Source organism: Mirounga angustirostris, unplaced genomic scaffold, assembly GCF_029215605.1.
Source record: "Mirounga angustirostris isolate CCGP_5_RB_7025 unplaced genomic scaffold, mMirAng1.0.hap1 SCAF_14, whole genome shotgun sequence".
Classification (NCBI taxonomy): Eukaryota; Metazoa; Chordata; class Mammalia; order Carnivora; family Phocidae; genus Mirounga; species Mirounga angustirostris.
Genome location: NW_026991722.1, coordinates 38,315,284 through 38,341,755, shown reverse-complemented (window position 1 = coordinate 38,341,755; position 26,472 = coordinate 38,315,284). Strand labels below are relative to the sequence as shown.

The window sequence follows — 26,472 nt, the reverse complement described above, 5'->3', positions numbered from 1 at the left end:
CTTGACTGGATTCTTTGTTTTTTGGGTGTTGAGTTTGGTAAGTTCTTTATAGATCTTGGATTCTAGCCCTTTATCTGATATATCATTTGTAAATATCTTCTCCCATTCCATAGGCTGCCTTTTAGTTTTGTTGACTTTTTCCTTTGCTGTGCTGAAGCTTTTGATTTTGGTAAAGTCCCAATAGTTCATTTTTGCTTTTGTTTCTCTTGCCTTTGGAGAGGTGTCTAGCAAGAAGTCTATGACTGAGGTCAAAGAGGTTGCTGCCTGTGTTCTCCTCTAGGATTTTGATAGATTCCTGCCTCACATTTAGGCCTTTCATCCATTTTGAGTTTATCTTTGTGTGTGGTGTAAGAAAATGGTCCAGTTTCATACTTCTGCATGTAGCTGTCCAATTTTCCCAACACCATTTGTTGGAGAGACTGTCTTTTTTCCATTGGACATTCTTTCCTGCTTTGTCGAAGATGAGTTGACCATAGAGTTGAGGGTCCATTTCTGGGCTCTCTCTTCTGTTCCATTGATCTATGTGTCCGTTTTTGTGCCAGTACCATAGAAGACAGTATAGCATTTTGAATAGAGATTCCTCCCTTTAAAATCTGCAAATGGGATGACTCTTGAAAAAGGTGGCAGAGTGTAAAAACATAGAATAACGTCATTAGAAAATGATTATTGTTGCTAATAAGGTTGTATAGAAGATTGAGGAAATCTCATGTAAGTATAGTAATTGAAACTCAATAATTGAAAACTTTTAAGAATCAATATAAAAATTCTTTTTTCATCTATTTCTAATATGCACACCCCACAAATGTGGTTTTCCTTATTGTATATGCTGAAATTCATAGCAGTAATTATGAGAAAAATTTTGTTTTTCTCTTATTGCTGGGGAATTCCTTTTTCCCTTTGTTTTAGGCCTGAGAAATTGCTTGCCAGCATGTCTTGCTCTAGGGAATGTCCTCCCCAACCTCTGATTCAACATTTCCTCTATGGGCTTGGGGGCTTGGTGAGGTCATCTGGTGGGAGAGAGAACAGTTCTCTTAGAATGTGCAAGAGATCCCATTTTAAAGAAGACCATTATCTTAGCCAAGTGGTTGGATTGCTTACAAATTGTGTTTCCAGAGGAAGGAGAAAACTTCGTGTGTGTTTGGTTTTGTGTGTGTGTGTGTGTGTGTATACATACATATACATATATGCATCGATACACAGATATATGTATATGTATGTATGGATAGATATATAGATTCATACACATATATGTTTCTATGCATTTTTAAATGAGAAGGCAATAAGCAGTTCCCATAGGACTAGTTATCATTATGCCATCTTATAATCTTTAGTCTCAAAGCCCTTTGCAATTTACATACACAGAAATCTCATTGAATAAGTAACTTGCTATGTACTTCTTTTGCCCATTCCTCTGCTTGAAGAACTTCATTCTCATTAAGCATTACACCTGGCATCATCCAGAGCATGGGGGAGCTTCCATCTCCCAAACCCTTCCATGCTGAACTTTATACCCTGTGATTTTTGCCCTAGTGCTCAGCAGTGATCCCCCAAGGAGCAAGTAATTGAAAGAAAAGACAGTTCAGAAGAGGGACTTTTGTAATGAAAGCCCTATCATAACAGTGATAACACAAAAGGCTCCTACTTTTCCTTCTAACTGTTGATTTTGGGGGGGGGGTATATTCTCTCTGAGATTTCCCTTTTGTTTACTTCATCTTATTCCATGCATATTTCTTAAAAATTAGGTGGAAGAAGGATGAACATGGTATAACATTTTTTTTCTTTAACCTCCATATAATTCCAAATAGTCTTGGTTACAACTTTAAAATTACAGTCTCTACTTTTTATTTATTTTTATTTTTAAAAGATTTATTTATTTGGAGAGAGAGAGTGTGAGAGAGAGAGAGAGAGACTGAGTGCAGGGGGGGAAAGGCGAGGGAGAAGGAGAGAGAGAATCTCAAGCAGACTCCCCATTGAGCACAGAGCCCAAGTGGGGCTTGATCTCACAACCCTGAGATCATGACCTGAGCCGAAATCTAGAGTTGGATGTTTAACCGACTGAGCCACCAAGGGGCCGCTAAAATTATAGTCTCTACTTTTTAAAAGAAAAGTTGTTATATTTGCTTATATTTTGATGTGTTGTTTTTTTTTTTTAGAAAGGAATGCCAAGTAGTTGCTTCCTAAAGTGGGCTTTGAACTTGAAGTTGTTTAGGCCTGTAGACTAAAGCATATTACATCATCCTTTACCAGTTTTCACTACTTTTAAAAATCATTGCTTAACTTCTCATCTTTTTTATTGTTGAAGTATAGTTGACATACAATGCTATATTTGTTTGAGGTCTATAACATAGTAATTTGACAATTTTATACATTATTCAGTGCTCACCACAGTATCATCACCATACAACAGCATTACAATATGCTATGCATTTCATCTCCATGACTTATTTTATAACTGGAAGTTTGTACCTCTTACTCCCCTTTGCCTATTTCACCCATCCCCCACCCACCTGTCCTCTGGCAACTGCCAGTTTATATTTAAGAGTGTGGGTGTTTTTTTGTTCTTGTTCATTTTGTTTTTTAGATTCCACATATAAGGGAAGTCATATGGTATTTGCTTTGTCTGACTTATTTCACTTATCATAATAGTCTCCAGTTTTACTTTCACTTATTTATTTTGAATGTTTGATTCTTGCGTTGTAGTGAAAATTATCCCATGTCCAGATCTGAGAGCATTTTTTGTTCATTTGTTCAACAGGGATTTAGTATCTAGCATGTGCAAATTCATTGTGCTTAGGTTATTTCATTTGACTGCTTCTGACTGATTTGCAGCTCTTAATGCATCATTTCCCAAATTATATTCTGGAGAATACTTGTTCCATGAGATACTGATAATTGCTCTGTAAGAGGATTACAGAGTTAAAAAATCAGACAGATACTGCATGATAGATATATTCTTGGGTATTAAAAATAAATTATAGTATATTAGAGAATACAGTAAAGAAAGCTAATTTAACCATATTTAGTAAATACAAGCCGTATTTATCGGATGGCAGAATCAATTTCCTTATAGATGGAGTACCCATTAAAATTAAAATTACCTATTTAAATTCCTGTTTTTACAAAGTACAGTTTGGGAAATACTGTCTTAATGCAGTTTTGGAAATAGCACCCAAAAGTTAGTGGCCCAGTTGTCCTAGTATATTGTCAGTCCTGTCTCCCTTACTGGTCCTCTCTCTCTCTCTCAGCAGCCCTCTTTCATTTTTATGCCTAACTTTATGCTTAAAGAATTACCTTTTTCCCTTATGCATAAACCTTGAGTATATTTATGGAGTCTCCTGAGCCACCTGCATCCTGCTAAATGATAAGGTGAAAAATGAAAAATTACCCGTTAGGGAGAATGAATCCCTGACCTTAATTCTTACTGGGGTACTTAGTGTAAGAGCATGGGGTGCTTGATCGGAGTATAAGAGGGTCAGTGATGACAGTGTATAGTTCATCTGCTCATTACTGTTTTGCATTTGTCTCCTGGTTGGTCTCCCACTGCCTGACTTGTCTTTGCTGTAAAGACCCTATGGATTTTTCTTTTTTTTTTTTTTTTTTAAGATTTTATTTATTTGCGAGAGAGAGAATGAGAGACAGAGAGCATGAGAGGGAGGAGGGTCAGAGGGAGAAGCAGACTCCCTGCTGAGCAGGGAGCCCGATGTGGGACTCGATCCTGGGACTCCAGGATCATGACCTGAGCCGAAGGCAGTCGCCTAACCAACTGAGCCACCCAGGCGCCAGACCCTATGGATTTTTCTTTTTAATTGGGCACCACAACTTACATAGTGTACTGTATATTCTGTTGACCTAAATAATTCCGCACGGCTTGATAGATGTTAGCACACACATAATACAGATCACTACGTCCCTTGCATCTCCGAGGCCCCATGCTCTGATTTTCTTCCTACCTCTGTCAGAGAGCTTTTGCTCAGTCTTGCTAGTGGGATCTATATTTTCTGCCCGTTCCTTCTAGATTAGTGTTTCCAAGGGCTCTGCTTTAAGACCGTCTTCTTTTTTGGTAAATTCTTCTTTCGTGTTCTTATCCATATCCATGTTTTTAACTATACTTTCTTTGCTGACAATTCCTCGTTTTCTTTGTTTGATCCCTCCCTTGCTGTTGAGCTTCTTGCCCTAAGTCTTGGTTATTGATTAGACATCTCTATCTGGATGCCTTTAAGATATCCTTATGTCAGCACATCCAACACAAAACCCATCACTTCTTTGTCCAGAATACTGCTCCTCCTTGTACCTTTTCCTGTCCTGATTTCTGCTACCAGCATCCACCAAATTATCCAAGCTTTATGCCTGAGACTCATCATTTACACCTCGGTCCTACTCACCACCCACTACCTGTGCCCCATCAGTCTGGTTCCTATACCTCTCTTGAATAGCTCCCTTCTCTTTACTTGCACTGCCTGAATAATCTTAAGACTTTTCATCATGTATACTTTGGCCTTCCCTTGATGATTCTTTTTTTTTTTTAATTTAAAAAAAATTTTTTTTCATTATTTATTTATTTTAGAGAGAGAGTGAGAGAGAGAGAGAGAGAGCACAAGAGGGGGGAGCGGGAGAGGGAGAAGCAGACTCCCCGCCGAGCAGGGAGCCCGATGCGGGACTCGATCCCGGGACTCCAGGATCATGACCTGACCCGAAAGCAGTCACTTAACCAACTGAGCCACCCAGGCGCCCTCCCTTGATGATTCTTGACAGGAATCCCTCCCTGCCACTAGTCTTGCCTATGTCCCGGGCATCCCCTACGCTATATGCAGAATGATCTATCAGAGGCATCTGCTTAGAATTGTTATCGGCATCTCAACCTTAACTGGTTTAAAGCCAAACCTCCTCTTCCCATTGTCTTCTTCATGTTAGTAAATAGAAATTTCATACTTGTAATTGCCAACACCAAAAAAATCTGGTGTCATCCTTGCCTGATCTCTTTCTCTCTCATACACACATCCAATCCATCACCAAGTTCTGTTGGTTCAGCCCTTAGAAGAAAATCACAACCCAAGCATTTCCCACCATTTCTTCTGCTGCCACCGTAGTCCGAGCTACTGTCATCTTTTTCCTGGATCATCACTGTAACTACATACTTGTGTCCCCATAAGTCTTTATCACCAAAAACTATGCTCTTCTGTACAGTAGCTGCAGGTCTCCGGTAGCTGCTGAGCAACAGAAACATGATTGATCTGAACTGAGATGGTTAAAAATATACACTGGATATTGAAGAATTAATACACAAAAACAATGAAAATATCTTAATATTTCATATTGATTGTATACTGAAACAATAACATTTGGGATAGGTTGGATTAAATAAAGGGTGTTACTAGCATTTCACGTGGTTTCTTTTTACTGTTTCAAAGTGACTGCTGAAAACTTGAAATCACGTATGTGGCTGACATTTATATTACCGTTAGATGGCACGGCGCTCGAGTCTTTTTTACACACAGCAGTCAGATCTATCCTTGTGAAATGTCAGAACTTCCCATTCCTCAGGCCAGAATCCCCCCAAGGCTTCCCAGCTCACTTGGGGGAGAAGCCAGGCTGTGTAGTGGGTCCACGGCCCAGGCTGTTTCTGCCCCCTCGGGTCCCGTGCCTCCCCGTCCAGTGTGCCTCCGGGTCTGCAGGTCTCCTGGCGGCCCCTCCCCTCCAAGGGTCTGTCTCTGGAGTGGCACCTCTTCACTCCACACACTCTTCCCCAGATGGTTTCAAGGCTCCTTCCTTGTTTCTTTCAGGCGTCTACATGAACATCCCTGACCAACAGTGAGCAGTCGAGAGAGAGGCCCCTCCTGACCGCCCCCCTAACCAGCGGCCTGCTTACCTGCACACACTCAGTGTGGGGTGGCTTCACTTTGAAAGGCTCCCCATTGTCTATAGAATGAAATCCACATTGCTTAGTATATCTAGGTGTCCCATTATTGTCGGGCTATTTTCAAACTCTCCGACACATCTCTCACTGTTCCACTTTGTAGCCCACATGTCATGCGTTCTAAATCACCTACAGGAAACCTAAAATAAGAAAAAAGTGATAAAGAATATATTAGAGGTTTAAAGGATTATTATTAAACATAGATATATTCGCGTACAGAATTAAAATTCATCGACCTTCAAAAACTGAATAGGGTGCTAGCAGAGTTGTCATTTCAACCCTTTGAATTCCACGGACATCCATCCCACAAAATGGATGTATTATAACCAATACCAAAGACAAATGATAGACTCACAAATAAGGAGTTTAAACCTTTGTGAAAGGATCTCGACATGAAAGAATTTCCCTTTACTCATATTTATTTTCCTCTGTAACAACTAAAATGTTCGGGATTTTTTCCTCCTAATTAAAAAGGAAGCATAATTTATCAATAGCTTAGTTAGACACTTTATTATAAGAGAGTTAAGGGAATTTTTAGAATGAACATTTCTAGGACGGGTAATCTGAAAAACAAGAATTTATAGCTCAGCAATAAAAAAATAAATAAACCTTTCAGAAATGTTTATTGTTCCGGCTCATTAAAATGTTATGTCTTTTGGACAGTATTTCTTAAAGGCCATAAAATTAATAGTGTATTTTAAAAGTTTTATTGGCACGTATTTCCTAAGTCCAATTTAGCCCTAGTGTTTAATTGTGCTGTCTCATACAGGCTGGAAGTCTGGCAGTTAATATTATTTTTCTGTTTTAAAAGAAAGACATTTTCCTTCAGGGCCAGCTTCCATATTTTTGAATGTGTATATTTCACACTGCCTTACATTTTCATGTGCTGAAATCTTGAGACTCTGTCAGAGCTAATCTGGATCTGGTATTTCTTTGTGTCTTAAAATTATGCTGAAATTTCAATTAATAACTAATCACACTCTTGGCCTGGGAGAATACACGAAATGAAAATCCTGTGTATCAGCTACCAGAGTTAAATTTTAAATCTTTCATTATAGAAAGCAAGGGCAGCAGTAAACATTTATTGAGTACCCGCAGTACGCTAGGTGTTGCACGGACTGTGGAAGTTAACAAAGCACCATGAATGTCCTCAAATACAGAAAAATTCTAACCTATTCATTGTGCTTTCTATAAATGCAGTTCATAGCAAACAAATTTCTTTACCTCTTCAGGGAACTTGTCTTCCACCCACTAGTCCTATTTAAAATCTACACAATAAGAATACCTCTTCCCTGTTAGTCTTCCTAAGTGAAGTTGCTTTTTCCCAAGGCTCCCAAACCACGGGCAGACAGAGTCAACATTCGCAGAAAATTTCAGACTTCTTAGAGGCATATCTTTTAGATGGACTGTCTTCTCTTCATCCCATTATCTTTGCTAGACCTCTTTCATAACCCTGCTTGAAGACTTCCACTCAAGCCCAGCTGCCTTTTTCATCCACCCTCTTTCCCAGAATCATCGTGAGCATGTTCAGTTGTCTGCTAAAATACTCTCCCAATGCCTTTACGTAAGTCCTTTACTCTAAAGGAGTCCTAAAGCCCTCCACCTAGTCCTGAATATCTCAAATTTGCCTTTCTTATCCTTTATGGAAGTATTCCATTACCTGCTTGCGATGTCTTTCTATCTGTGCATTCCTCTCCATTCGATCCTTTTCAAAGGTAATAAAGTTATCTTTTTAAACACACATCTTTTTGGACTTTTCCCAGGCTTCAACCTTTTTAACGGTAGTTTCCCATTACCTAGAAGAGTGCTTCTGACCTTTCCCCTATTGTGGCACAGATTGAAAAAGCAGTTAATATGCAGGGGCAAATCAGGGGGCAAACGTGGACCTGGAGGTGATTAGCCGGAGGCGCCATGCTGATTCCAGCCCTGCCTCAAGCCTCAGGGTTACTTTATGGACATTCACTGGGCCATCTCCACAGAGAGGATAAAGCCCAAACTCCTTTGGTTCAGTCTTAGTTAGGATCCTCCCGTGCCCCTTCCCTCCAAAAGTGGAGCCTGGAACAAGAACTTGAGTACAGTTAGTTTGGAAGCAGAAGCCAGGGATTAGATGATGTGAAGACAGGAAGAGGAAAAACCCTCCAAATGACTGGGTCTCAGTTCTCCTGAGGACCTTCAGGAAAAATGTGTAGAGTGAGTCCCACAGTTGTCTGCCAGGAGAACAGGGAAGCAAGACCTTTCACCACAGACCCTTGTCTCTTATGGATGGAGAGTTGCCCCCAGAGCCAGACTCTGCACTTCCAGCCTGCGTCTGCAGCAGAGAAAGTCCCAGAGCTTTGTAGGTGTGGGCAGGACAAGTGCACTTAACTGTTGCCCCAGATGCTCTGTACTCATGCAGGCTAGCTACGGAATCACCATGTCCAGTCTGCTCTGCCTCTGCACCACTCAGCCCTTGTTGTGCTTCATGTTAAGTGCGCTCTGTCACTAACTCTTTAAGGAGTGGCCAGTCATGATATTTTGGAGAGGAAAACAAAAAACAAAAAACAAAAGACAAAAGAACAAGACTTACAGCCAGGGGGTTAGTGAACCAGCTGTTGACTCCGCTTGTCTCAAGCTGGTCTTAAGGCTGTGATTGAAGTTCATCATTTCCCTTCTCTGTCACCCATTTCTGAACACCCTCATACTCAGCAGGAATTCTGCTAGTTTGCCTGGTGGAGGTGGCCCAGACTGTCATCCCTGAGGAGTCTGAGTCTTTGGCTCCCTTGCCCTTGTTGGCTGTCATTGCTGTAATCCATGTTCACGGTTACCACCAGACACAGAAGCACCCAGAGAGGTCCCAGTGAATCTCCAGTGCTCCCTACATCCCTCTCTCTGCCTCTGCCCTATGGCAGCAATCCTCTTTCCTCATGACTGTTGGGGCTGATTATCCCACCTGTCCAGTAGCCCCTCTCTTTGCCTATGGACCCACCAGCGTGAGAGACACACAGCAACCAGGCAAAGCTTAGCTACAGTGGAGCCCTCACCGTGTCCAATAGTGCGATGATTGTCACCTGGGGTTGATTTTGCCCCAAAGGGACATTTGGTGATATTTGAAGACATTTACAGTTGTCACATTTGGCAGAGGGGTTGCTACGGTTATCTAGTGGGTAGAAGCCAGGGATGCTGTTCAGCAACCTACAACGTACAGGACAGCTACCACAATAAAGAAGTATCTGGAACCTAAATGACGATAGTGCCAGGGCTGAGAAACCCTGCCCTAGGAGAAATGATTCTCCCCCCGGGGACGTGGACTTTTAATCTCACATGGTCTAGAGCTGTGGGGACAGAAAGTATACAGTCTGCCAGTGGTCTCCAGAGAGAGACAGTCCAAAGATTCACTCACTCCACCCCTTGGTTCCCACGCCCATATATTCTGTTGGGGACACAGGACCAAATGACATCCATTGGTTCAATGCATGGGCTGCATTCCAGAGGATGGAGTCCTAGAATTGTCCAGTCAGAAGATAGGAAGGCTGGGGCACTTATGCACCCAGGTCTTAGGGCTGTGGTAGGATGGTAGGACACTGAGGTGGCGTGGTGATATAACTGTGTTACAGTGTTACGGTTACAGTTGCGCAGCTGGAAGAGATCTACAGGGATCAGAAGCATCAGAACATATTCAGTATAAGGGCAGGGGCTTTTTCTTTAGTGCCACTGTATACACGTGCCAGGTACGTGGGTTCATATGAGTGGCTTAATAAGTGTCTCGAATAAAGATGAAATTGCTCTGGGTGAGTAAACAGTGATTCAGTGAATGAACAAAGTCTTGCCTGAAATTTTCCATGTGTATTGAATATTTTAGCGTCGTTATCCATATCTTCTTAGATGAAGAAACTTAGAATGTCAAGTCTGTGGCTTCCCTTTGGATGTCATGATGGCAGCATTCAACACGCCTCGTGTTTATTCACAGCGTCTCTCTTCTGAACTGGATCTAGCATTATCCAGTGTAGAGTAGTTGGTATAATACTGACTTTTAGATTCAGTGTTCTCCTTTGCTCCTGAATGGTGCTTCAGCTGACACGTTCATGGAGGCGTTGAATGAAATTTTAAAAGAGGAGGAGTATTTCGGTGGTGAAGATGGAGTGTGGAAAAGGCCACAAACAAACAGAAACCTGGGGATGAGAAATCTCTGGGCATGTTTTCGGGTAGCAGTGACAATTAGAGATTAGGACACATGAAGCGTGTATATAGGAGTAAGAGGAAATCTTTGAAAATGTAATTGGAGCTACAGTTTGCCAGGCCTTTGCCCAGCAGGTTAAAGCACCTCAGACCTTCGTACGTGGTGCAGTTACCAATGGTCTGTGACGTCCTGTCTCCGCAGTAAAGCTCCCGAGCTCTACAGGGCACTACATGCTTTATCTCTAAAACCGTGCTGTCCAGATCCTATCTTGCAGGACGCGGCTGCGCCTCTGGCATGAAGTTCTTCCTAACCACTCATGTCCACCCAGATAGCATCCCTCAGCTTTTATTTTTTGCGCTCCTTAATTCCCATTCACCCAGTGCTTGACACTGTTTTATCTTCACCCCTTGGTCACATAAGTGGCCAGTAGAGGACGAGGCCACTTCTTTTATCTTCTATGTCAGCAAGCAGACTGCATGCACATAGGAGGTGCAGTAAATAATTGGAAAGTTAAAAGCATCCGGTTTGATGATGCTTATCCGAATCCCTTCTACATGTGAGTTTTTAAAAATTAGTATGTTTGAGGCAAAAGGTCAGTAGCTTACAGTTGCACATATTGTATGCCTTACTATTTACCTGTTTTTTGTGTGCATCCAAATTAGAGAGAAGATGAGGGGGTATGTATGACAGTGTGGGGGTATTGGTTTTAATGTTTTAGAACTTTTTCTTGTCTAAACCTGAGCCAGAGAATGAACCCAAGTGATCCAACTGGATTTCTTTAGCTTTCACAAATTTTAGAAAATTTAATTTATGAAAGTTAATCGAAAGGTGTTAACATGGTGATTTTTAATGTGGTACCATTTAAGGCGTAGTAAAACAATAAAGATATCAAATTGTTGTGATGAAATCCCATGCATTTGTCTTCCTCACCACCAATAATGGAAATGACTAATAAAGATTTCCTTTAAATTTTTGTCATTATAGTCATCACTGTTATGTGCACTTTTTCTGCTGGGAGATTCCCCTTCTGCTAGGTTCCTTTTCTTCCTTTCTCCTACTCTACATTTCTCTCTCACGCACACACCTTGTTTTCACTTCTTTCCTGAGTACTTTTGCTTTGAATTATCCTTGATGGATCTTGTTTTTGTCGGCTTATTTCCTAGATGGGAAGTGATGGAATTTTACGCCTCAGTTCTTCAGCACTAAATAATGAATTCTTTGCATATGCAGCTCAAGGATGGAAACAGCGACTGGCAGAAGGTAAATTTCTCTTTTCCATTATTCTTTGGCATATCTGAGTACACGTACTGTACTGAGCTTTGCACCTTTCTCTGATTTCTGAGTCTTTTTCTCCCCCTGAAGTATAAATTAGTAAAAACTCCCATTCTGTTCCAAATGACTTCACTAATTCTTTGTTATACTTGGCAGTTTTGAGGTCCAATATTTTTGAAGGAAGCATGATATCTGGAACATAATAAAAATTTTTGATATAGCTAGATTTTCTTTGGAATGGTAATTTTAATCACTTGCTTGAAGCATTATGTATTCTTTTAATGTCCTAGAGCCTAAAGAATCTTCTTTTAATACTTTCTTCCCCTAAAGCCACCATCTCACCTTATTCTTCCTTTAGTCACCAAGCTTCTTGAAAGACGAAAAATAACGAATGGTACTACATTTTTACTCCCTTACCCTCTCAAAGTGTTATGGTAGGTATGACTCTATCCACAACTGAAATAACGCCTCCTGGAGAATATTAATGGCTTTCTAATGGCAAAGCCCAGTTTCTTCTTCTTAGTCCTTACATTTTATGTTCCTTCTGCAATATCTCATTTTTTTTTACCCCATCCAATTTGAAACCATGTACCTTAGATATTTACAATATATTTTAAATTGTTTCCCGTGGCCACATTGCCAATAACCATTCCTCACCTTCCATCCGGAGCTTCTGTTCTTCCATCTGATGATACCTGGTGGTGTCTCTACCATTCTCTCTGGTACTTTCTCTTGTAGCTGTGCACATTCACTAAGCAACCTCTTTCACCACCTTGGTATGGCCCCTATGCCAAATCTTCCACATCTGGCTCTCACTCTTCTTTCCTAATCCTATGTTCCATTCCAAATGCCTGCTGGATCTCCCGAGCTGATATCAAGCACCTGAAAACCATAATGTCATTATTAACCTCACTATCTTCCCTTCCCTTAACCTTACTCTCTGCTCTCCCTTCTGCCCCCTTTCTACTGATGTCACCACCATCCACAGAGCTCCCTACTTTGAAATTTGATGATCTCTCTTGTCCTCTTCCTTCTCCTGATCTGGTCATGAACTGTCAATTGTGCTGTGAATCTGAATGCCCTGGAACATTCCCACAGCTGCTGGCCTGACTGTACTCTCTGTTTCTCATCTGTGCCGTTCAGCAGCCTCCTGGCTGGAATCCTCCCATGTCTACACCTGGTTTCTAAACCACTTGTTTGGCCATATTCCTCCCTGAGTGAATGCCATCAGGACCTCCCTCTGTCTCTTGTAGGAAAAATTTAGAACTCTCTTTAAACCATGTATTTGCTAATTGGCCTCAGCCTACCTTCCCCATTTCATTTCATTCTATTCCTACGTTCTCACAATTGGCCACTCAAAAGAACATAAATATACATATTCATATCTCTGTGCCTTGTGAGTTAATTACTTTATAAAACTTGGTCATCCGTCAAAAGCTAACTCAAGCACCATTTCCTGTATGTGGCCTTCCCTAATCGATTCAGGCAGAATTAAGTGCCTTTTCTTCTGTGCTTTCACTACCTTTATTCTTATAGCCCATACAGGGCTTTCAACATTATATTGTAGTCAGTTGTGTGCCTTTTCTCCCACCAGACTGATTTCATTAAAGACTCTGAATATACACCATTTAATTCACAGCCCCTAGCATACAGTCTATTTGCTGAGGGTTTTAAAGTTCACCTACAACTAAATGACTATTTGAACGACGTTCATAAAGAGAGAAGCTGTAGAAATATTGTCAGTACTCAGCCTTTTACTTTTCAACATTCATAAAAGTTTACTCAAATTAATTGCATTTTCTTTATTAACTGGCAAAAGATATGACAACTTTTACTCAGTATATAAGCATTTGCTTTCTAGGAGAGTTTACTCCAGAAATGCAGTTGCGGATAAGGCAAGAAATTGAGAAGGAAAAGAAAACAGAACCTTGGAAAGAAAAATTCTTTGAAAGGTTTTATGGAGAAAAGTAAGTACTAGAGCATTTTTTTTCTCATTTCTCTCAGAAGGAAATGAAAATGTAATTCTCTGCTTCACATAGCACACTCATATGCTGTAAAACTTAATAAACCTGCGATAAAAGGCAATAGTCCCTCAGTGTAAGAAATTGCAGGTAAAATTATAGTGGCATATCAGCACTTAAATTTTTAAAAAATGCATTTTCAAGGGTTTATAACTTGTCCATGAAAATTCATTTTGGACTGAAAGTAGCACATGAAATCCTATAGAAGTCAATTACGGCTTTCTTAACTAGATTTTAGTAAAAATCTCCTGTTTTTAATCCAAGTATATTCATTAAGGAATACTTTAGAGCTAAGTAGTTTTAGACACCCTTAATTCTCACATTTTTCTGAAAATGTTGGCTATGCGTATACACTTGTTTAGTCCTTGTTTGGGGGAGAGCCTGATGTATTACTCTTCACTCTATCCATCTTGCTCTTTGAGTGTAACCAGTTTTTAATTTATTATTTTTCTTCGTGTGTGTTTCTTTTTAAAATAACACCAGCCACACATAAGTGTGATAGCGACTGAATTAAATTGAAAGTAGTTTCTCCTTTGCCTTACATTTAGAAGGGACATACTGTACTTGAGCATAATTCAAGTCTCAGAGACCATCAGATCCCTAAGGAAGAAGGAAGGATTTCAGAGCCTACAATTGACAGTGACTTTAGATCCTCCTCAGAAAGGATTTCTCCTGGAACTCCCATGTATATACTTTATGGTTGGAAGTTGTTTTCTGTAAATGACACTGAGGTGGTTGCAGGTAACAAAATCTGTACCATTTGATTTAATTTCATAAAATTTCCCCCATAAATAGGGAAAACAATGTCAGGAGTCTCATATGAGTGCTCTTCTTAAAAAAGGATCACGTGATTAACAGCCTGCTTACCCAGAGTAGGCTTGCATTTCGTGGAGCGTCCTAAGTAGCAGTAACTCTCAAGTAGGAAGGCTTGTTTTTAGTTGCTATCCTAGGACCATGGATGCATATACATCTTTAAGCAGAACTAACAGGAGATAATTAATGTATTTTCTCAAAAATTAAAAATGCAGCAGGCTCCTTATATGCCTTCAGATATTGTCACCAGCAGTATTACTCAAGCCTGGCTGCATCAGAATCCTCACTGGAGCTTTTAAAAATAGATACAGATTTCCGGGACCCATGGCAGACAGACTGATTGGGAATGTCTAGCAGGTGAGCCCAGAAATATGTATTTTTAGATGCTCTTCAGGTCATGCTGATGCCCAGCAGGAATAAGAACCCTGGAGAATGGGGGCGCCTGGGTGGCTCAGTTGTTGGGCATCTGCCTTCGGCTCGGGTCATGATCCCAGGGTCCTGGAATCGAGCCCCGCATCAGGCTCCCTGCTCCGTGGGAAGCCTGCTTGTCCCTCTCCCACTCCCCTTGCTTGTGTTCCTGCTCTTGCTAGCTCTCTCTCTGTCAAATAAATAAAATCTTAAAAAAAAACAAAAAAACAAAAAAAGAACCCTGGAGAATGACATTGCAGACCACTCAGGAGGGCTCCCCCACCTTGTGTCTGACAGAGGGAATGTTGGGAGCACCCTTTTCAGTGCTGGCAAAAGCACAACTGAGCTAGTTACCTCCAATGTACTGGTCTTGAGTGTTGGGCCCCCCCTTTTTTTTTAATTCAGCAAAATTGATCCAACATCTCGTCTAGATGCCAGAGGTGTAGACATTCTTAGGGCTTCCTAGGCTCTGCCCTCAGAGAGTGTGTACCCTAGAGCACATGCATTACAGAGGGCTTTCCCTTTTCAGCAAGCCGTGATTGAACATAGTCGGCTCTGATAAGTGTCTAAGAGCTTTGCAAGTATTATTTTACTAACCCACCCAACAGTCCTATAAGGTGGACACCATTATTACTTTTACATTAAAAAAGGGTTTAAGAAACTGAGAGACCATGAAACTAAGTAATTTTTCCAGGTTTACCCAGTGTGGTTAAGTAATTTGCTCAGCGTCCTAGTGCTGCAATTCCTTCTCAGAAAAATTCACACATATATAATATTTTTACATAAAATTTGAGGGCTTCCAGATTCCCATGCATATCAGGTTAAAGGCCCCTGCCCTGGAGGGTAACAGCTACAATACTGTGAGTAAGCATGATTCCATCTTACCATCTCTGAGCTCTGAATACTAACACTTCTTTTATTTGACCCTTTTCTTGCTGTAGTTTATCCATAGAGTTTCTGTCCCCTTATGTCACTGGAACTCTTGCTTGTCTTTTTCCATCTTTGATTACATATTGGATGACAGCTATATTTTGGACATTTCATTGAATGCCCTTCAAATTTTGTTACTTCTAGATGACTTAAGCTACCCCAGTGTGTGAAGGATTGTTTTTCCTAGCATCAGATAATTTTCAGTTGACATGTGCCTTTTCACTGCTCTAAATTTTCCCTAGAATGTTGCCATCCAAACTCCTCTATTGTTAAGATTTGTTTGCTGTAGTTTTCAGCTGTTTGTCTGAGCTCTTTATTATGGTTACTCTGCTTATAACATAGTACTGTTCTCTATTTGCTTTAGTTACTTAGAAATCACCCGTATGTATGCTAACTCAGAATTATAGGAGTTGGTCTGTTCGTTTGCAGTCTAGATTTCTGGACTTAACTGTTTTCCTTTGTGTTGTTATGTGGTGTGCTGTGAAAAACAACCTTCTATGCCTTATGCCATCTTAAATCCATTTTTTTCATGAAAATAATAAAATGCTGACATATAGGTATATTTTATACAGGGCTGTTGTCCACATATATATATAATATACATATACACACATTCATAATATATACATTTATATATTCCATACATTTGTGATATTTAATAATATTAAATATATTTTGTATGAATTAATAAATTTATTATACCCTTATTAACCAATTAGCAGAAATTTGGCTGCCAGTAGATAGTTACTATATATTCTACACCTAACCTAATATCAGTAGTATCTCTGCTTGACCTAGCCCCAAGGCACCGTATTTCTAGTTGATTATTCTTCTTTAAGTTTATCTGTAATGTAGTTATTCTGTTCCTCTCAGTATAAGATAGTTATAAATTGGAGCTTAGTTTGAACCTATCTTAGGGAAAGTTGAAAGAAAAGAGGCTAATTATGAGGGCAGTACTTCCTATCTTCTTTTTAGAGCCTTCTGAATGTTAGTAAAGAAGACAATGAATACACCCCAAAAAATCTATTCAATATTACTTCGTTTTCATTTTGAGAATTTAAGTAAAAAGTTGAAGGAGATTTCACTGAGGTATTTTCCCACATTGATACTTTCAGCTGTATTTCTTCAGTCAAATATGTTTGAGAATATTTCTCTCTTTGTAATTGTCTTTGTAATTGTCTGTACTCTAACTTCTTCTAGAACAGCTTATTTCTCTACCATGTGATGCTGACATTGTAAGTTAGTATGACAGGAAATAGTAGTTTGCAGTATCTTTGTAATTCTGATGAACTTTCCCTTACGACATGAATATTAGGTTAGATTATTTCTTGATACTCTTTGCTGTCTTTCATGGAATATCCTTACAGTAAGAGATGACATGAAAGAATTTTAAGGTCTTGCCTCATACAAATATAATCTAATAGAATCAACTTTGTTGACCCCAAATACGTTTGTTATTCTTTAGTGAAATTTCCATATTGTTTTAGGTTAGACACTGAGAGACTAAAATAAGGTTAGTAACACCTCTTACATTGGTTTAAGAGAATTTAATCTTTGGGAGTCATTTCAGTTTTAAGATTTTACAACATACCCATATTCCATTGATCTTATTTGCTTATATGGCATCCTTTGAAGACTGTGCAGTTTTCTGTGATAAAGATATATTGCTAATTTCTGACTAAAAAATTTTCGATCTTATCCATTCTTTTGCTTTTCTGCCCATATTTTCTAATCTTTTGTAGTCTGTAATTTTTTAATTCCTTTTACATAACATTTGGCAAAGTTCATATCTCCTTGCTTACAGAATAAAAATCTATACCAAATCAATCAATCTATACCTTTCTTAACCAGAAGTAGAGTTTACTTTAGTTACGATTATAAAAGCAGTAGAAGAACTAAGTCATCATAAACTAGTTTACATAAATTAAGCATGTTACTTAGTGATTATAAAATTAATTTGATGCATTTACTTCTGTTGAATATATATACACACACACATAAATAATTTGTATCTTTCACATTTTGTGGTTGAACAATAATTGAATCTTTCTAATTTCTGTTCAGGTTGGGCATGTCAAGAGAGGAATCGATGAAGCTCACTTCTGGACCAAACAGTGATGGAGCTGAAAGTAGTTCGTGTGGAACCTCTGGCCTTCCAGGTCTTTCCGCACAGACTCCCTTGGAAGAGCAACAGCCAAAAAGCATGAAAAGTCCAACTTCTCCAGAGCCTGATTTCTGTGCTACGCTTTGTCCTATGGTAGATGTAGGTAAAGATGTGATGGCAGAATCAGAATCAGAAGATATCTTGATCCCTGAAGAATCTGTGATTCAGGAGGAGATTGCAGAAGAGGTAGAGACTAGTATCTGTGAGTGTCAGGATGAAAATCATAAGACAATACCTGAATTTTCTGAGGTGTCTGAAAGTCCAGCCAACTCTCATGAAGAGCCCCAAGTAACACCTCCTGAAGATAACTTGGAATCCTGTGTTATGATGAATGATGTTTTAGAAACTTTGCCTCATATTGAAGTGAAGGTGGAAGAGAAATCCGAATCTTCCCAGGAAGAAATGTCAGTTGTTATCGATCATCTAGAAGTCTGTGACTCTCTCGTTCCTTCCACTTCATCTGTGACTCACGTCAGTGACACAGAACATAAGGAGCCAGAAGCTGCAATAGAGACCAATATTCCAGAAATAAAAACAGGGGCATCTTCTTTAGAAGGCCGATTTCCCAATGAAGGAATTGCTGTAGATATGGAACTACAGAGTGATCCTGATGAACAGCTTTCTGAAAATGCTTGCATCTCTGAAACTTCCTTCTCTTCCGAGAGCCCAGAGGGAGGCTGTACCAGCCTGACATCCCCAGGAGGGGAAACCCAATCCACCTCAGAGGAATCATGTACTCCAGCCTCCCTTGAGACAACGTTTTGTTCTGAGGTGTCCAGCACTGAAAACGCAGACAAATATAATCAGAGAAATCCCCCTGATGAAAACCTTCATGCATCTTTGATGTCAGAAATATCTCCAGTATCCACTTCACCTGAAATATCAGAGGCATCTCTGATGTCCAGTTTACCTTTGACATCTGAAGCATCCCCCATATCAAATCTACCTTTAACATCAGAAACATCCCCCATGTCTGATTTACCTTTGACATCAGAAACGTCTTCAGTGTCTTCCATGCTTCTCACACCTGAGACCACTTTTATATCCAGTTTGCCACTTCCTTCAGAAACATCTCCAATTTCTAATTCTTCCATGAATGAAAGAATGGTGCATCAGCAAAGAAAGTCTCCTTCCCTATCTGAAGAACCACTCTCCCCACAGAAAGATGAAGGCTCTGTCCCTGCCAAGCCGCTGGGAGAGAGCCTTCTCTCTCAACAGAAGACTCTATCAAATACTCCTGAACCCATCAAAATGGGTTCCTCCATTGTTCCTGAAGCATTTCCATCTGAAGACTTGCACAGTAAGACTCTGAATCAGCAGCCTTGTAAATCCCATGTTGAAACTGAAAAGCCCTATCCTGCTTCAATTCCAGAACTTCCTTCTATAGAAATGATAAAAGTAAAAAATCACAATGTCCTGCAAAGAACAGAAAGGAAAGGGGCATCTTCACCATTGGAGTTACCTGTCTTTTCTGAAGAGATGGAGAATAAGGGAAATGAGCTTCCATCAGCTAAATTACAGGACAAGCAATATGTCTCATCAGTGGATAAGGCTTCATTTTCAGAAGGCTCTAGAAATAAAACACATAAGCAGGGGGGCTCACAGAATCGGTTGGAGACCTCGCATTCTTCTAAGTTGTCAGAGCCCTCCAAGTCACCCGATGGGGTAAGAAATGAAAGTAGAGAATCAGAGATATCAAAGAGGAAGACTGCAGAGCAACACAGTTTTGGAATCTGTAAGGAAAAGAGGGCTAGGATAGAAGATGATCAGTCAACCCGGAACTTACCATCCAGCAGCCCACCTGAGAAAGAACAGCCTCCAAGAGAGGAGCCCAGAGTTCCGCCTCTCAAGGTATGGAATAATAATAATAACATTAAAGACAATTCCATAGCTAGGCTTTTCCTATTTAGATGCTTAATTTTCAGAATTAAATAAGGTTTTCTTCCCTCTAGGTTTAATGTAGCAGTTCATGATCTAATACTCTCAGCACTATTCTAATATTAAATGATCCTTTTTAAGGATTGCTGAGCTCACAAGATAATTTTAGATATATGTATATATTTAGACCTCAGCATTTAAGGAAAAAGAAATGGGGAGGGAGAACTGGGCCCGGAGGAGCCGATAGGCCATGAGATATAGGGTCTTTTGGGGACTCCAAGGTATAGGATGAAGACCTACATGCACTTGGGGAAAGTAAAGATATCAAAGTTCAGTAGGACTAGGGAAAGCAGTCAAAAGTCAGAGGCATACACGAAGGAGGAGAAGGTCGAGAATATCGGCTCATTTATTTTCCAGCAAATATTCACCACCACCATTCCCTAGCAGAAAGGACCTGACTTATGGAAGAGCCTCATTAAATATTTCTTGAGTAAATCAATGAAATTGCTTTGCACACCCTGAGGGAAAAATGCTGTAGATATGCAGATATACAAATCTTATTATTTTTTTTAATTTTTGAGATAGTAAAGAGGTATTTAACTTCCCAAATAATAAAACCTGTAGTGAAACATTCTGATTTATATATTCTTTTTTGATCCCAGGTAAGTTTTAACTCTCAGAAAACAAATCTTTTATATAAATTGGCTCTGCCTAAGTAAACTGAAAATTAAGGTTAATTCAAAAGAAATACTCTGTTTAATAATAATAAAAAAAAAAACCCTACCCAATATAATCTATATTTATTTGGTGCTTTCATCTCAGTCCATTTATATTGTCCAACAGTTAAGTGGATTATTCCACCATAGGTTTGGTCTAGAATTATAACCCTATTCAAGCTGTGTTGCTCTTAATTTCTTTCTCTTTATTTTGCTCTGCTCTGACATCTGTTTTATGTATGTGTCTCATGATATCCATAAGGCTGACTTTTAAGAGTGTAGCTGTAGTTATTCTACTTAATAAAGTAACCCCTATTAAATAAGATTCTAAAGATGTGAAAGATGAACATTAAGCTCCAATTAAAGGCCTGCTATGCATTTTAATTTCTGAAGCAGTGGAAAGAAAAATATAAGCATGCTTTTCATAGGAAATATTTTTGAACATAGCAGTCTGATTTTTCTTGTCAAAAGCTTGTTTTCAATGTACATTTTATGGTAGATGGATATCATAAGCATATTTGGTGTTCGTTTGGCCTTGAGCTCTTGCTTAAGTATATCTAGGTTTAATTTTTTAAACGTTTTTAGTTGTTTCCTTTTTTAAACTAAAGAAAATATTTAAAAGGAAAAATGGAATCTCCTCTCTAAATTCATTTTTTCTTTGAAGCCTTTGGATTAGAAGAGAGACATCACAGGTTGGAAAATGAGAAATGAGATAGCTCAGAAAGATCATTTCATCTACCAAAGTTCCAAAGCATAATTTCAGATTGATATGATCCTATAGTATGTGTCAAACTTTTATACTGTAAATATACATATGTTGGGAAGGGAGATACGTTTTCTAGGAAAAGCTTTTCCTAGAGGGAGGAAAACAAGGGAAGCATAGTAGTACCTGTCAAGAGCCCTGAATGGGGAACCCAAAGACTCTCTCTGTCACTCCCTAGTTGTATGACTCCAGGGCAGCCTATTTTCCCTCCACAGGCTCAGTTTTTTCAACTGTAAAATGAGGGGCTTTAACTAGCTCCCTTCCAGGTCTCCAAATCTCTGACTCTAAGAATGTGTTTAGTGACTAGAACATCACAGGCATTGCTATGGGATGTTGGTTTTTGAGTCTTGTGCCTCGTTAATTTGGTGATGACTGTGAGCCTCTTAATTAGCATGAGTTAGGTGGACAGTGTGGGTTGGGATATTTATGAAACTCAGCAAATTGTAGATTACTGATATCCGAAGAAACTGCCCAACCCGTAGTTGCTCTTAGAGGCAGAAAACCAGGGTTGCCCTTGCTTTTATGAAAAGATAATGATACCAAATCCCTTTGGAAAGCAGAGCACTCTCACAAATACTGTCTCATTCCATCTTTATAACAGCCCTGTGAAGGAAATAGACCAGAAATAACTAGTCTCATTTTACAAGTGAGTTTACAAACTCTTATTGTCTGCTGATTATACAGGTATGAGCCAGTTTGCCAGGTGGTATGGGAGTACAGAAAAACCACAGAGTCTCTGGCTCACGGAGGTCACTGGAGAAAGCGAAGTACACGATGATTTGCCCAAGATTACAGAATTTCTTTGAGTGAAGGCAGGATGAGGATTCTAGTCTTCTGACCTCTTGGCTAAGGCTTTTTTTCATTGTGGCAAATGAAGAGATAAACTCATATGGAATGAAGGTCCCAGTTTTCCATGCCAGGAAGGAAGATAATTTAAAAGCTAACGATCTCTAAGTCTTTTTTAGCTAACCTCATTTTAAGAAGCAGGGATTTTGTTTCCATTTATATGAGGCATTAAGAAGATGTTTCATTTCCATACCAAATGAAGTCACCGGTTGATGTTTCTGTAGATGAAAAACAGAGATTAAAAATTCTAATTTCACATTCATGCCACATTTATTGTCGCTTTATACCTTAAAGGCCCATTCGGGGACTTAGGTGTTGTTGATGCCACGTTATGAGAGGATGCAGCCCATCTTGTCTCTTGCATTATCACATTCCACCTGCCTCCTCTGTGATCATGTACCAAGCGCTTTCTCTTTCCATTCTCCCCTTCCTGTAGATCCAGCTTTCCAAAATTGGGCCACCTTTCATTATCAAGAGCCAGCCAGTCTCCAAACCAGAGTCTCGAGCATCCCCTAGCACATCGGTCGGCGGTGGGAGGAACACAGGAGCCAGGACCCTTGCAGACATCAAGGCCCGGGCCCAGCAAGCGAGGGCCCAGCGAGAGGCGGCCGCGGCAGCTGCTGTAGCCGCCGCGGCGAGCATCGTCTCGGGAGCCATGGGGAGCCCAGGAGAGGGTGGAAAGGCGAGAACCCTGGCACATATCAAAGAGCAGACAAAGGCGAAGCTCTTTGCAAAGCATCAAGCCCGAGCCCACCTCTTCCAGAACACTAAAGAGTCCCGGTTGCCTCCGCTCGGCTCAAAGGAAGGGCCTCCAAGCTTAGAAGTCTCTTCTACCCCTGAAACAAAAATTGAAGGGTCAACCGGCGTGATTATTGTCAATCCAAACTGCAGATCTCCTAGCAACAAGTCTGCGCACCTCCGGGAGACCACCACTGTATTACAGCAGTCTCTTAACCCAGCTAAACTTCCAGAAACTGCCACGGACTTATCTGTGCATAGTTCTGACGAGAATATACCCATGTCACATTTATCTGAGAAAATTGTTTCATCTACCTCTTCTGAAAATAGCAGTGTGCCCATGCTTTTTAATAAAAATTCTGTCCCTGTGTCTGTTTGCAGCACTGCTATGTCGGGAGCAATTAAAGAACATCCCTTTGTGAGTTCTGTTGATAAATCCTCTGTTCTAATGTCTGTCGACAGTGCAAACACCACAATTTCTGCTTGTAACATAAGCATGTTAAAAACCATCCAGGGAACGGACACTCCGTGCATAGCCATTATACCAAAATGTATCGAGAGCACTCCTGTCCCCGTCCCGGCCGAGGGCTGCAGTGTCTCGAGCCCCACGGACGACAAGCAGTTGCTACGGTCCGGCCACAGTGCTGGCAACCTGGTCCCCAGCCAGTACGCCTCCGTGCCAACGCCCTCCGTTGGAAATAACTTGCCAAACCATCTTTCCACGAGCTCCGTCTTGATTCCCCCGACGGGACTTAGCAGCAGATTTCCTTCTGAGAAGCTAGCCATGCCTGGGAGTGAAGAACAGCCCCCCGGGCCCCTGGGTACCACTGTGAGGGCCGCCCTGAGCTGCAGGGAGTCGGCGGCGGCCACAGACGCTCTGGCCGCACGCCCACCTGTTGCAGTGTTTACTGGAAGCATGCTGACCATAAACTCCTACGAGAGTCCCCCCAAGTTAAGCGCGGAGAGCTCGGACAAACATTCAGGGCCTCGAAACAGGGCAGACAGTTCTGGGAAACCTCAGCCACCTGCGGGGGGCTTCGCACCAGCAGCCATAAACAGGTCGATCCCGTGTAAAGTCATCGTGGACCACAGCGCCACGCTGACCCCCGCCCTGTCTCTGACCGTCTCCATCGAAAGCGCAGACGCCACCGTGGACCTCCAGAGCAGGTCCGCGAGGACAGAAGCCTCCGTGCAGCCCGTGGCGTGCCCCCAGGTGTCTGTCATCAGCAGGCCCGAGGCGGCTGCCCCCGAGGGCGTAGACCACGGCTCGGCTCTCCTCAGCGCTGGCGCGGCGAAGCAGGAGTGCGCCACGGCGCCGGCAGCCTGCTCGGGTCTCCGGGAAGGAGCCCGGGCGCTTCCGGACAAACGAAGCGAAGGGCCCGCTCCTAGTGCGGGCTTTGCCGAGCAGGCACGCGGCCCCGCCGCTTTCCAAAGCGAAGCCGACCCGAGCTGTAGCAGTCGGTACAACCCAGGCAGCCGGATTTGCTGGAACGATGAGGGCCTGCGGAGCGCAGGGCAGCCCCTGGGTGGTCACCCTGCTTCAGGTAAACAGAGGGAGTATCTGGAGCAGAGCTGCCCGAAGGCCGTCAAAGCTGAGCGCACCAGCTACTCCCACGTGTCAGAACTTCAGCCCAGGAGTCTCATAACGAGCGTCGCTCTCCCCGTGAAGTCCGAACCTCATGAAGTGGACAAGGGCTTGAGAATGGACACTGAAGACTTCCCCGGCCCTGAGCTGCCTCCTGCGGCCGCGGAGGTCGCCCCCAGCGTGCCGCAGACACAGACCGTGAAGGCTCCGTCCTCTGGCCCCATGGAGGAGGCGATTTCCTTGGCTACAGACCCCCTGAAAAGAGTCCCCAGCGCAGGGGGCTCCGGCGGCCGGCTGTCCTCTGTGGAGGCTAACAATCCACTGGTGACACAGCTACTCCAGGGCAACCTGCCTTTGGAAAAGGTGTTGCCACAGCCCAGACTGGGAGCCAAGCTCGAGATCAGCAGGCTCCCTCTGCCTCTTCAAACTACCTCAGCGGGGAAGACAGCACCGGAGAGGACCATCGTCGAAATGCCGTCCAGCTCTCCGAACCCGGACGGGAAGGGCTACCTGGCGGGGACCCTCGCGCCGCTACAAATGAGAAAGCGAGACAACCACCCCAAAAAGAGAGTCGCCAGGACTGTGGGGGAGCACGCTCAAGTTAAATGCGAGCCGGGGAAATTGTTGGTGGAGCCAGATGCGAAAGGGGTGCCTTGTGTCATCAGCTCGGGCCTGACCCCGCTAGGAGGACACAGCCAGCCGTTTAAGCAGGAGTGGCTGAACAAGCATCCCATGCAGAACAGAATCGTTCATAGCCCTGAGGTCAAACAGCAGAAGCGGCTTCTCCCCTCCTGTAGCTTCCAGCAGAACCTCTTCCACGTCGAGAAGAACGGCAGCTTCCACCCTGATGCTGGTACCTCACACAGACAGCAGTTTTACCAAATGCCTGTGGCTGCCAGGGGTCCCATTCCGAGTGTAGCCCTGTTACAGGCCTCTGCCAAGAGCCCCGTGGGCTGCAATGCGTTTGCCTTCAACAGGCATCTTGAACAGAAGGCACTGGGAGAGGTTGGCCATTCTTCCGCACCACACCAGCTAAGGTTAGCCAACATGGTATCCCCCAGCATGCCCATTAAAGAAGGTGATGATGTGGGAGGGGCTGCCCACGCAATGCCAAACAAAGCGGTCGCGCATCCCCCGCCCCCTCCGCCCCCTCCGCCCCCTCCGCCCTTGGCCTTGCCGCCGCCTCCCCCACCACCACCTCCGCTACCTCCACCTCTCCCTAATGCAGAAGTCCCACCCGATCAAAAGCAACCACCGGTTACCATGGAAACCACTAAGAGACTTAGTTGGCCACAGTCCACGGGCATATGTAGCAATATAAAATCGGAACCTCTTTCTTTTGAGGAAGGTTTAAGCAGCAGCTGTGAACTGGGCATGAAACAAGTTTCCTATGACCAGAATGAAATGAAAGAACAGTTAAAAGCATTTGCGCTAAAAAATGCAGATTTCTCTTCCTATTTGCTTTCTGAGCCACAAAAGCCTTTTACCCAATTAGCTGCTCAGAAAATGCAGGTGCAGCAACAACAGCAGCTCTGTGGAAGTTATCCAACAATACACTTTGGTAGCACGAGCTTCAAAAGGGCAGCATCTGCAATTGAAAAGTCCATTGGGATTTTGGGAAGCGGCTCCAGTCCCGCCACGGGCCTGCCTGGTCAGAACGCTCAGATGCCCGTTCAGAACTTTGCCGACAGCAGCAACGCGGATGAATTGGAACTGAAATGCTCTTGCCGGCTGAAAGCCATGATTGTGTGCAAAGGCTGTGGGGCCTTCTGCCACGATGACTGCATAGGTCCCTCCAAACTCTGTGTAGCTTGCCTGGTTGTGCGGTAAAGAGCTCTGAGGCAAGATGCAGTATCCCTTTTCAACACGGAAAAGCCAAACGGCGTCAGCAGCAATGCATCGAGTAACTCAGTGGCGTATATCGTGATAATTTATTTTACTTTGGAACGGCTTATCTTTTCTCTCTCGGATGCTTTACTTGCGTTTCCCAGAAAGGGGAGATCGCATCCCAACCGAGTGGCTCAGCGGCATGTCTTTTGCATACTAAGTTACCATCCCCGGCTTTGGAAAATTTCTGTCCAAGTGTACACAGGTCACTGCCCCATTCGTTTCGGTTTTTTGTTTTGTTTTTTGTTTTTTTTTTTTTAATCCAGCTGTAGATAGGAAAAGGACATTTTTAATTACTTAATGCTAACCAGAGATGCAAATGTAGAAAGAGAATGGTGAAAGTGATGTAAGGTAGTTGGTTTTTCATTCTTCTGTAGATTA

General features: G+C 42.1%; 1 protein-coding gene across 1 annotated transcript in view; it reads left to right on the top strand.

The window, feature by feature from the left end:
- ASXL3 (ASXL transcriptional regulator 3) overlaps nt 1–26,034 on the top strand; it is a 150,739-nt gene extending 124,705 nt beyond the window's left edge. The window contains exons 9-12 of the mRNA XM_045887947.2: nt 11,234–11,330; nt 13,204–13,309; nt 17,579–19,529; nt 22,318–26,034. Coding sequence (XP_045743903.2) covers nt 11,234–11,330; nt 13,204–13,309; nt 17,579–19,529; nt 22,318–26,034 — 5,871 coding nt within the window. The remainder of the gene's footprint in view (nt 1–11,233; nt 11,331–13,203; nt 13,310–17,578; nt 19,530–22,317) is intronic.
- The last annotated feature ends 438 nt before the right edge of the window (nt 26,035–26,472 follow it).